This window comes from Homarus americanus, unplaced genomic scaffold, assembly GCF_018991925.1.
Source record: "Homarus americanus isolate GMGI-L3 unplaced genomic scaffold, GMGI_Hamer_2.0 scaffold23578, whole genome shotgun sequence".
In the NCBI taxonomy this organism is placed as follows: Eukaryota; Metazoa; Arthropoda; class Malacostraca; order Decapoda; family Nephropidae; genus Homarus; species Homarus americanus.
In genome coordinates this window covers 9,963,364-9,977,001 of record NW_024733231.1, presented here as the reverse complement: position 1 = coordinate 9,977,001, position 13,638 = coordinate 9,963,364, and the positions used below count along the sequence as shown (strand labels likewise).

The 13,638-nt window shown below is 38.3% G+C and overlaps 1 protein-coding gene across 1 annotated transcript in view; it reads left to right on the top strand.

The window, feature by feature from the left end:
* Window positions 1-13,638, top strand: part of LOC121869749 (probable E3 ubiquitin-protein ligase HERC1) — a gene marked incomplete in the record, with an annotated part of 301,592 nt that overhangs the window by 125,187 nt on the left and 162,767 nt on the right. The window contains 2 exon segments of the mRNA XM_042371322.1: window positions 7,049-7,209; window positions 11,073-11,207. Coding sequence (XP_042227256.1) covers window positions 7,049-7,209; window positions 11,073-11,207 — 296 coding nt within the window.

Sequence of the window (13,638 nt, the reverse complement as noted above, 5' to 3'; positions counted from 1 at the left end):
TGTTTCATGAATTAGAAGACGAAATTTACCTTATTATATTGTTTTATTGATGTTCATTTGTGTAAATAAAATAAAATTCTTGAAAATGTTGATCAAAAAGTAAAGTTAATTTTGGAGGCTGAAGTCAGTTGTAGTGAGTGTTGGAAGAAGTAAAACCTCGGCTCTATCTTTCTTTCAAAGTGTCTGTTAGCCTGTGAGATTGTAGAGTTGAAGCCGGCTAATATGAAGACGTGCAATACTGTATAGACAGCTTAGAGGTAACTGTTGTAGTAAATCCTCAGGTCTGAATCCAGTATGTTCTGTTATTTTCATATGTCTGTATTTCCTCATCAACTTGTGCTGTACAACTTTTGATGTGGTAATTATGTACATATACAGCTCCTCCCCGACTTACGACGGGGTCAGGGACCCAAATCCAGGTCGTAGGTCGAAATGGTCGTAAGTTGAGTACCGTATATCTCCGGCCTACAAGGCGACGGGGTGTATAAGACGACCCCAAAAATGTCCATTTAAAAAGTAGCTTTTGAGCCCTATTCGCTGTATAAGACCTGTACCTCAAATGTGACACTTAACCTTTGGGAGCTTACTGACCCAGTAGTCCTTTACCAACCTTCCCATTGACCAGTGCTGTTTACACATCCTTGGTTTTTTAAAATAAGGCCAATTCACTTCAAGTAATGGCATCAAATGTTACCGGTTGGTGTAGTGTAAACACTAGTGACTCACTTAAACGTCTGTTATTTAACTGGAACTAATGTCGGTGTCGAATACAATTGTTTCATTTACTTGAAATGGATTTACCGATTTATTTGTTTATTTATTTATTTATAACATACTGTAATATATTAAACACACTGCAAGTATTTTCTTTAATTTATAAGCTTGCTTCACGAGAGACAATCGGTGGTGGGACTGTTCCGACTGTTTACACCAGCTACAGTATTCTAATTCAATAGTGTTTCATTAGGATTTGAGTGAAAAAGATTACTGTACATACTTACTACATACATTTATTACACAAATATATATATATATATATATATATATATATATATATATATATATATATATATATATATATATATATATATATATATATATATATATATATAAATATATAAATATAAATATATATATATATATATATATATATATATATATATATATATATATATATATATATATATATATATATATATATATATATATATATATATATATGATAACCACAAAGAAAGAAGAAATTACACGAAAGCGCTTGGGAACTTCGTGTTTTCTTCTTTCCTTGTGGTTATCAGCATATAACTAGATCACGCGCACCTACAGTGATTTACTTGCATTTATATATACAGTGACCCCTCGGTTAACGAACTCAATCCGTTCCAGAAGGTCGTTCGTTAACCGAAAAGTTCGTTAACCGAAACCATTGTTTCAATGGGTTTTTGGGTAATTGGTTCCAGCTCACGGAAAATTTCCTAAATTCAACAAAAATGGTAGAAAAGTTCACTTACTTTGAGGTGTGTATGTAGAAGGCTCCTGGATGATGATGATGATGATGGGAATTACAATGGGGGTGGAGGAGAAGGAAGAAGAGAAGGCATTGGGGTGGAAGAGAAGTCACTCCATGGCACCATTTCACCCATAAAATTTTAGTTCTCTTGGTTTATTTCAAGATTATCTTCTTTAAATCAACACTGTACTGCATTATATATTGTCAATATGTAAAATATATTTCAAAATGACCAATAATTTGCTTGGAAACACAGAAAAAAGCGTTTAGTTGAAGAGAGTCTCAAGCAAGATGTTACCTCCAGTGAAAACAGAGAGACTAACGCCTGTTTGCTGTGTTAAGAGGCTGGATGCTGCGCTTTAAACTAGTCACTTTACCTTCAATTATGTTCAATAATTGTTAAAATGACTAAAAAATTGAATATTAAACTTTTAAAATTATTGAATAGTATAAACTTCTTGATATTTACTAAAATAGTTAGAAATTTAAGCCCTAGAACCAATTAATGTATTGGCGGACTGATACTAAAGCTGGTTGCCCGGCCAGTGCAAGCGAAAACATGTTGAGGTCGGTTCGTAAGAAATTCGTTAACCGAATTTTTGTTCGTTAACCGAATTGAAGATCCTTATGGAAGGCAGTTCGTTAACCGAGGCGTTCGTTAAACTAGGGGTCACTGTATATATATATACAGTCAACCCTCACTTTACGCGGTCCCACATTCCGCCTTTCCATTTTAACGCGGTGCCCTGCCAAAACCTATCGTGCTCACATTACGCGGGTGCGTAAACCCCATTACGCGGAGAGTGTCCGGCGCGACGCTATTTTTAGATTCGCCCCACCCGCCTGCCTTCCTGTGCTCTCGCCTCTCCCTCCTCCTCCCTCCGCTTGGGCAAGCTGCGCGGTAAGGTTGCGCAGAGTGTGTCTTTGTTGTGTTATCACTGACGTCATATGACGTATCGGACTGTGATTGGCCATGCATCCCTACCCCCCTCCGCTGCTAGCTGTAATTGGCTTAAAGTATTATGACGTGTCCACCCGGGGGTGGGAGGGAGGGAGGGAGGGAGGAAATACGATCCTTGACCTAGCCGCTCCAGTTTCATCCCTCCACGCCAGACCGTGTAAACGTGCATCCATTGTTCTCTAAAATGGCTTCCGCCGGACCACCACCCCCAGAGAGAAACCTTTCCTTACCTGGACCCAGCGGCACTAAGCCAAAGAAGACACGACGTTCCTTAAGCTACGAGGTGAAGTATACCATCATCCAAGAGTTGGAGAAAGGAACAAGGCAGGTTGATTTGGCGTGCCAGTATGGTGTGAATGAATCTACGATTCGAACAATAAAGAAGGATGCAGCCAAGATAAAGGAGCACATGAAGATTACAAAGTCTACAGGTGCTTCTATGATCAAGTATTTTCACAACCAGGTGCTTCTCAAGACAGAAAAATTACTTGTGAGGTACTTGGTGCGTCAGGCGGTCGACACGCGCTCTGTTAAGGACTACGCACGTGAACTGTACATTGCAGTGGCACGAAAGATGGGAATTACAGAGCCCAAACCCTTTAATGCTTCCTCTGGGTGGTTACAGAGGTTTAAGATCCGGAACAAGATCACCAATATAAACATTGGTGGTGAAGAAGCGAGTGCTGACCGTGCTGCGGCTAGGGAATTTCCTCCGTTTTTACGTGAGATTATGGAGGAAGGACAGTACAGTGACGACCAGGTGTTTAACATGGACGAATCTGGTCTTTTCTGGAAAAAGCTACCTTCCAAGTCCTTCGTTGTAAAGAATGCCAGCAAGATTCGGGGCCGGAAGATGCAGAAGGAACTCATCACCGTCCTGTTTACCACCAATGCCTCCGGGACCAGTAAGCTCAAGTTATCGGTGATCCACACAGCCCGCAAGCCGCACGCCTACAAAACCATGGACATAAACAAGCTAAATGTCCACTGGCTGACCGCACGTAAGGCTTGGATGTTCTCTACACTGTCCCTCTCCTGGTTTGATGACTGCTTTGTTCCCGATGTAAAGAAATTCTGTGAGCGACAGAATGTGCCATTCAAGATTTTGTTGCTGCTGGACAACGCACCAGGACACTCGCCCCTACTGTTAGATCGTCACCCCAACGTAAAAGTGGTCTTCCTTCCTCCCAACACTACGTCTATATTACAGCCCATGGACCAAGAGTTAATCTGTAATGTGAAAGCTGCATTCTCTACGAAAAAATTCAAACTCCTGAACGACTACACCAACACCAGGGAAGAGTTGCGTAACCTGAGTGACACCACCACCGATAGCAAGGGCGAAGAAGATGAGGATCAACAGTTGGCACAGCAAAAAATACTGTTCAAACAATTCTGGAGAGTATTTAACATCAAGAAAGCTGTGGACTTCTTGGTGGAGTCATGGGATCAGCGATTTTATCAAGATATATATATATATATATATATATACAGTTGTACCCCACTTAACGCGGTCAATAGAACCCAGAGGGTCCCGTGTTAAGTGATATCCGCGTTAAGTGAACAACAGAACATATGAGATTAATTCCAATAGAAACCAGCCCGACACCCAGACTCCACTTTTTGAAGACACATAATTATGTTGCAGTAAAAATAACATCTTAATTTTATGATGGTACATGCACACAATTAATACTTAAGAGAAATAGAGAAATACAGTCGCCAAGTTAATGTCCATTCAAATAATGGACTCAACTCCCTCCCCCTCTCACACTACACTGCCGGCTCTTCCCTCTCTGAGAAATTTTTTGGGGAAAACCACTAAATTTTAATAAATAATACCTCAAACTAAAGTTAGGATAATACAATTGACATTGCTGGATTCCTTGTAAGACCAGGAATATTTTGAATATAAATGTCATATATTTTGCACAAAAGATAACATAGTTACCCAGAGAAAAATTTTTATCTAAAATTTGTATGTCTAATGCAAAATATATGATGATTATATTCAAAATGTTCACCAAATTATAAGAATTCCAGCAATGTAAATTATATTCTGACCGGGTAATTTGTATGAATTTTATGAGCTAAAACAAATATCTTCAGTTAATAAAAAAAAAAAAATATTCTTCACGACACTATCTGTCAATCAAAGTACCCCACCTTGCCTCCCCCCCTCTTCCAACCGCGCGGTCAGTCCCAACCCTCCCCCCCACCCCCCACCAATCCTCCCTTCAAGAGATGTGGGGTGAAAAAAATAAATTTTAACATTTTGTATTAAATAATACCTCAGATTAAAGTTAGGATAATATAATTGACATTGCTGGATTCCTTGTAAGACCAGGAATATTTTGAATATAAATGTCATATATTTTGCACAAAAGATAACATATTTACTCAGAAAACATTTTATCTAAAATTTGTATGTCTAATGCAAAATATATGATGTTTATATTCAAAATGATCATCAAATTATAAGAATTCCAGCAATGTAAATTATATTCTGACCGGGTAATTTGTATGAATTTTATGAGCTAAAACAAATATCTTCAGTTAATAAAAAAAAAAAATATTCTTCACAGGGTAACAGATGGTCGGTCGGTCCCTCCCTCCCCCCCCACCCCCCACCAACCGTCCCAAGGAGATGTGTGGGAAAACCAGAATACTTAACTTTTTTGTAATAAATAATACCTCAAACTAAAGTTAGGATAATATAATTGACATTGCTGGATTCCTTGTAAGACCAGGAATATTTTGAATATAAATGTCATATATTTTGCACAAAAGATAACATAGTTACTCAGAGAAAAATTTTATCTAAAATTTGTATGTCTAATGCAAAATATATGATGTTTATATTCAAAATGATCACCAAATTATAAGAATTCCAGCAATGTAAATTATATTCTGGCCGGGTAATTTGTATGAATTTTATGAGCTAAAACAGGCAGTCAGGCAGGGTGGCGGGTGGGGCAAATCTAAAAATAGCGTCTCGAGCCGGACACTCACCGCGTATATGTGGAAAAATCCGTGTTAAGTGAAAGTTCAGCTCTGGCGAGGCACCGCGTATATGATAAAACGCGTTAAGTGAAACCGCGTTAGGCGGGGTAATACTGTATATATATTCACAATATTTTATAATCGCAGTCATGTAGTGAATATTCTATGTAAAAAATATAAATTTTAAATGAATTATTCATAGTGTGGTCGACTTCCTACACAAAGACGGGCTATAAATAGCGGTCTTTTCTCCCCTCCCCCTCCATCCCTCTGTTCTCAGAGAGAAGGTCTTGGTAAATAACTTTTGTTTGTTTATTTTCATTGTTTGTCTAATTTATCATGTTGTATCAAAGTAATATTACTAAAAATTTTAGGCAGCTACCAAACAGGGAGATACTACCGCCTGGGAAGATATTGGAAGCATAATGTACAGTATTGTCTAATGGTAGATCCTACTTCCATATGGCATCACGAAAATTGTGACCAAGTCTTAGGTTGCTCATCTATCTTTCTGCCTCATTTACACAATTGCAGAATTTCAATTGTTTCTCTTCCTTTGACAACACAACATACACACAATATAATGTTTCTCACCTTTGATCTTTTTTCCTTTTTGCATTTATTTATGGTTGGTTATTGAAATAAGGGCAATTCACTTAAAGTATTGGCACCAAATTTTACCGGCTGGTGTACACTAGTGACTCACTTAAGCGTCAGTTATTTAACTGGAACTAATGTTGGTGTGAGTGAAATATTTCCATTTATTTGAAATAGATTTGCCGATTTATTTGTTTATTTATTTATAATATACTGTAATATATTAAACACACTGCAAGTATTTTCTTTAGTTATATACTTGTTTTGCGAAAAAGGAAGGCTACCATTATACCTGGTAGGTGAAGTTGACCAGACATTTATGGTGATCATTAAGGACCAAACTCCAAATCCATGACCTGACTTCTGTTCATCATTTATATCCTAAATTTACCACTGTTGGTAGTTTCAAGAATTAACGCAGTCATTTACTGAATATTCTTTGTAAAAAAATAAATTTTAAATGAATTATTTATAGGAGATAAGTATTATGATCAGTAAATATACAGATATGCATTACTGACCACCTCCGAACACAAGGACGGCTAAAAATAGCCACAGGCGGTCTCAGTCAAGGTCACTTTCCCTTTCTTGTCACTGGCAAATTGGGGGGGTGTGGTGATAGCAGCTGTGTTTATTACCGGGGTATATTGCTCTTTTACGGTATGTTCGACTGGTTTATAATACATTTTTAATATTTTAATATACCGGTAATCTTCATTTTAATCCAGCTTCCCAAACGTAAGGTTCAGTATAAAATAATTAGTGGTAGGACCTTGTGAGTGGTTTACGCACCACTCTTGACACGCTAAACCGCAATATTTAAGAGGTAAGAATTTTATATCTGGTGCTAAGACGACTCCCAAATTTGGGCTGATTTTTTTATGGTTCAAATTCCGTTTTGTAGGCCGAGATATACGGTAGGTCGTAAGTCGGGGAGGAGCTGTATACTGTACGGTATATAATTTATTTTACTCCAGGTTTACGCATGGGGTTCCAACACCATGGGTCAGTGTGGGCAGGGCCATACTGTGTCACCCATACCCAGACCCAAAAAAGTGATGGGGCTAGATGTTGCTGTTCATCAGATTAGTGCTGGAACTACACACTCCATTGCATGGACAGCTATACCAACAGACAGGCAAGTGAATCCTAACAAGCCACACATCCTCTCAAGAGATATACAGTACAATATATCTAGTGATCACCAACCATGTTTCATGTACTATACTGTACTGTATAATCTTTTATTGTTTTCAGTATTAAACACCTTTTTTCAGTCAGTTGTGATTGACTTAACAAGTGTCCTAGATATAAACTGATCAGGTAAATGACAGTCTTTTTAAAATTTGCCAACATCTTGCCTTGTTTGCCAAAAACTGGAAAAGATCAAGAATTTTGGTGATGATGATAGTCTTGTGTTGAACCTTACCATGAGCAGCACCTCCTTCTAGGCTACACCATAAGTAAACATAAACCTCAGACATTATATGAATTATTTGTGCTTATGTCTCATAATTAAGGATCACATGAAGCTTAGGCACCCTACCTTATTTCACCTGATGATTATACTGACCTGACCCAACCTGACCTAAGCTACCTTATTTCACCTGATGATTAAACTAACCTGACCTAAGCTACCTTATTTCACCTGAGGATTAAACTGACCTGACCTAAGCTACCTTATTTCACCTGATGATTAAACTGACCTGACCCAACCTGACCTAAGCTACCTTATTTCACCTGATGATTAAACTGACCTGACCCAACCTGACCTAAGCTACCTTATTTCACCTGATGATTAAACTGACCTGACCTAAGTACCTTATTTCACCTGATGATTAAACTAACCTGACCTAAGCTACCTTATTTCACCTGATGATTAAACTAACCTGACCTAAGCTACCTTATTTCACCTGATGATTAAACTAACCTGACCTAAGCTACCTTATTTCACCTGATGATTAAACTAACCGACCTAAGCTACCTTATTTCACCTGATGATTAAACTGACCTGACCTAAGCTACCTTATTTCACCTGATGATTAAACTGACCTGACCCAACCCGGCCTAAGCACCTTATTTCCAATGATTAAAACTAACCTGACCTAAGCTACCTTATTTCACCTGAGGATTAAACTGACCTGACCTAAGCTACCTTATTTCACCTGATGATTAAACTGACCTGGACCCTAAGCTACCTTATTTCACCTGATGATTAAACTGACCTGACCTAAGCTACCTTATTTCACTTGAGGATTATACTGACCTGACCCAACCTGACCTAAGCTACCTTATTTCACCTGAGGATTAAACTGACCTGACCTAAGCTACCTTATTTCACCCGAGTATTAAACTGACCCGACCTAAGCTACCTTATTTCACCTGATGATTAAACTGACCTGACCCAACCTGACCTAAGCTACCTTATTTCACCTGATGATTAAACTGACCTGACCCAACCTGACCTAAGCTACCTTATTTCACCTGATGATTAAACTGACCTGACCCAACCTGACCTAAGCTACCTTATTTCACCTGATGATTAAACTGACCTGACCCAACCTGACCTAAGCTACCTTATTTCACCTGAGGATTATACTGACCTGACCTAGCTACCTTATTTCACCCGATGATTATACCGACCTGACCTAAGCTACCTTATTTCACCTGAGGATTAAACTGACCTGACCTAAGCTACCTTATTTCACCTGATGATTAAACTGACCTGACCTAAGCTACCTTATTTCACCTGAGGATTATACTGACCTGACCTAAGCTACCTTATTTCACCTGATGATTAAACTGACCTGACTTAAGCTACCTTATTTCACCTGAGGATTATACTGACCTGACCTAAGCTACCTTATTTCACCTGATGATTAAACTGACCTGACCTAAGCTACCTTATTTCACCTGATGATTAAACTGACCTGACCTAAGCTACCTTATTTCGCCTGAGGATTATACTGACCTCACCTAAGCTACCTTATTTCACCTGATGATTAAAGTGACCTGACCTAAGCTACCTTATTTCACCTGAGGATTATACTGACCTGACCCAACCTGACCTAAGTACCTTATTTCACCTGATGATTAAACTGACCTGACCTAAGTACCTTATTTCACGTGATGATTAAACTGACCTGACCTAAGCTACCTTATTTCACAAAGACATCTAGAAGCTACAGTGCACCATTAAGTTAGGGGGATACATTACCACACACTTATGTAAACAATATTATTGGACAAATGAATGTTATAAGTAGGACAATGAATCGTGGTGAAGTTTACCTCCGTGATTATTGTAAAGTATTGGCCAGTAGGGTTAAGACTGAGATAAGAAAATTAAAGAGGAATAATGAACTGAAGGTAGCAAGGGAGGCGAAGTCAAACCTCAAGGGATTTTTCAAATGTAGCAAACTAAAACATGAGACAAGATTGAACCAATACAGTCAGATAACGACGGAGTAATAAGTAATATGAACAGATATACTTCATCAGTTTTCACAAACAAAAATTTAAAGCATGACACCTGAGGCACCGACTGTCTACAGAGATAGTGAAGAAAATAGATTAAACGAGATAGTAGTGACTAGTAACGATGTTAATAAACAATAGATAAACTGACACCTAATAAGTCACCAGGTCCCGACAAGATATTTGCCAGAGTATTAAAGTAATGTAAGGAAGAACTTAGTACTGTATGCCCTTAGCAAACATAAGCACATAAGAATGAAGGAAATTGCAGCGGGCCTATTGGCCCATACTTGGCAGTCTCATATCCACCCAACCCCTATCGCTCATATATCCACCCAACCCCTATCACTCATATATCCACCCAACCTATGTTTGAAGCTATCCAGCGTGTTCGAGTATATGATGATGTTTGGTAACTTGTTCCACTCGTCCACTACTTTATTTTCAAACCAATGTTTACCTATCTCGCGCCTAAATCTAAATTTGTCTAATCTAAAACCATTGTTACGAGTTTGCTCCTGGTTGGATAGTTTGAGTACCTTTGTAATATCACCTTTGATTAGCCCTGACTTCCATTTACAGTGGTCCCTCGGTTAACGAACGGTTCGGTTAACGAAATTTCGGTTAACGAATTACCTTCCATAAGAATCTTCAATTCGATTAACGAAATCCTTACGAAAATCACGTTTTGTTGTGAGCATCAGCTGATCAGCTGATGGTCTACTCTGCCAATTCAGTAATCTGTTCTATGTTTACATTCATTTCCAATGGAGTAAATATCTAAATATATCAATAAAGTTGTACTCTTTAATATTTTTGCATGTTTTATATTAAAATTATTAGTAATTTTAACATTTATTTAACATATTGATAATATATGCAGTACAGGGAACTAGTTTGTTGTGCGCCCATGCATGAGTCGGTCACAAGGCGTTAGTTAAGCTTTGAAAACAGTGGAGAGAGCATCTATTTTGTTGGTGTCTTGAATATTTTTGCATTTTTCATTGACATTATTGGTCATTCTGAACGTCAGCTAACATATTGATAATATATAGTGCAGTGCAGTGTTGATTTAAATAAAATGATCTTGAGTTACACCTTGTGAACTTAAAATTTTATTAGTGAAATTACTGCATCAAGCATGGGTCCCCTGAAAGGTGATTTCTCCTCCATCCCCACTTTCTTCTCTTTTCCCTTCTCCTCCACCCCCACTTCTAATTCCCATCATCATCATCAACCAGCAACATGCTACATACACACCTCAAAATATGTGTACTTTACTGCATTTTTTTTACTTTGTATGTACTTTTTGGTGAGCTGGAACCAATTACCCAATATAGTGGTTCCTCGGTTAACGAACACAATTCGTTCCAGAAGGTCGTTCGTTCACCGAAAATTTCGTTAACCGAATTCATTGTTTCAATGGGATATTGGGTAATTGGGGCGTGGACACCCTCACTAGTAAAAGATGTGGTTTGTGCCAGTGTCAAGTATTGGTACTTCAATAACAGTTTTCTCTCTCAGACGTGTGGTATCGTGGCATCGTCCTTTCTGTGTTGACCTACAAGAGGGCACCTTCTCCTTGCTGAGAACCTTCATTGAGCTCTACTGTTGTTTTGATGACATGAAGAACCCAATCAAACCATTTGATTCTTTGAGGTGAGGTTATGAAAACTGTGAGGTTAGGTTAACTGTTAACTGTGGGCTTATGTTAACTGTTAGTTGTGGGGTTATGTTAACTGTTAGTTGTGGGGTTATGTTTACTGTTGTAATGGGCCGAGTTCTTCTCATTTTATATTTTACAATCTATATATTCTTTTTGGTTATTATTCTTCAAGTCTTTATTTATAAATGTATTTTATACTCTTACTTACATTCTTATAGTATTCTTTTCTTAGTTATGTATGTGTTTTATATTAGACTTTCATGGTGTATTTATTTAAGAATTTCTATGCTGTGACTTTAGTTCCACAATGTACATACCTGTCTTATCTTTCTCTTCTTGTACTTTCCAAGTCTTTTACTTCTATCATATCTATTATATTCCCTTCCATATATTTTGTTCTAGTTATATTCTAAACCATAGATTAACCTGGGAAACCATGTCTTCCTTTTATTACCACACTTATTATACTTACAACGGTAGCCTGCCACCACCCAGAATTTTATTAGAATATAACATATCTTAGTTAACTGTTAGGCAGCGAGCTTCTAGGCACGTGAGTAAGTCTTATTTTCTGGGAACCAATGTTTAGAAGGCGTAGAGTGGTGATACTCGTAGATTACTAATTCAATATTTATTAACACAGTGAGTGAATAAGATGCATCTTAGATTCACTCAGACAAAACAGAACCCCAATTAACTTATTAAGTCATCAAACACTTCAAGAACTTATTACCTCATTAAACAACTATTACTCATTACTTCATTAGACAATTTTTGTATTAGTTCTTTGACAAGTAAGATTCAGGAGTTACTACACACGGTCAGATAACACTGGACCCTCAGGTCGTACTTTTATAAGTAACCTACTACTTCTTCAAGTCTTGGTTATAACATTATACACTCAGGTTATTATTTCATGGTCACTACCGACAAATATATAATACACTGGACAAACTACACAATTATAGCAACCTACAATACCTCCTGTTAGTTTGCAAGGAACAACATGGCACTTTAACTCTCATTCAGTGGTTCAATACTTAACCTGGGATGACTATATTTCTGCTAGTCACCCCCAAGCATGGATATTAATATGGCTCCATACATATAACCAAGAACAGTAGATAGACCATGATCATACGACAGAGTCAGTGGGCCAAAGTTGTTTACAGGCTCGCTCACTAGCTCGGAGCGCCTGGCCCAGGAAAGGTTGACTCGTGGCGGTGGGCCGTGGCGTCTGCCAAGGAATCTCGCCCTGGGATTCTAATCTCGCCACCTCAAAGACATCCTTCGAGAGACATCGTGCCCATAGGCGGCTCCCGAACCTCAGGAGTGTTGCTAAGCCCCACAACAGCGCCTGGAGACGTGGAGGAGAAATCACAGAGGGAGTGAATATTTAACTTCACTATGCAAAACATACGTCTGGCAACGGTCCAGATGATAGCTAGATCTCTACATTACTCGACTCAATTGGCACGGAAGTTACTGTGTTAAAACATGAACACTGATATTCACAAAATTGACTAAGTTAAACTAAATTAATATGGCAGCGTGGAACACACGTGAACATACGTGGAGACGTGGAGGAGAAATCACAGAGGGAGTGATTTTTCCTCGCGCGCCGGCATATATACGGGCCTGAGGGCATATTCCTACTAGATAAGACTAATTTTACTAACAATAGGCCCTCTATTCAAAGTAGTCATTGGACACCTAGCTGTGACCGTCAGTGTCACAGATCAGGCTGATTTTCTACACTATATTCATGATCTAATCAGAGATTGAGTTTGTCAGGAAAGAGGTGAAATGGAGTTATATATGCGTTCGCAATTCTATTGGCCTGACCGCAAACCACATCCCAGGTCGAACGGCCGTTAAGTCTTGGAGAATTTTGAGTTTGACAGGAACTGTTCAGGAGATTAATGACTTTCTTAAATAAACAACTGACACTAACTAAACTATAAACATCAGATTCTCTGATGTCGGGGCGACAAAATAATATAACATCAGTAGCGATCAGAAACTCATGGGTATCCCCACGGACGACATAATATACGCCACTCTAGCTGGCAAACTCGACACTCTCCCACTTGACACGTCCTACTAACAATAAGGACAGTTGAAGCGTTCAACACCACTCACAATGGATCTTGAATGTTTTAACTGTAAACAGACACATCTAAGTTGACTCAAAACAAGGGTGTTCTCTCTCACATTCAAATTCATTTTATAGAGAGGTTGGGTTCAATAAGTCAGAGAAAATGGGATAACGGAAGACTGAGGTGTCTTGAAGTGATGAGAAAACGGAATCCTCAGATGGAGGACTCAAAATAAAAGCCGAGTTACATGTTTTGTGAGTTATTGAGCGTAATATGAATCATTTGATTTTGGCGCTAACTGACGTGTATGACCGTGGTCGTTACA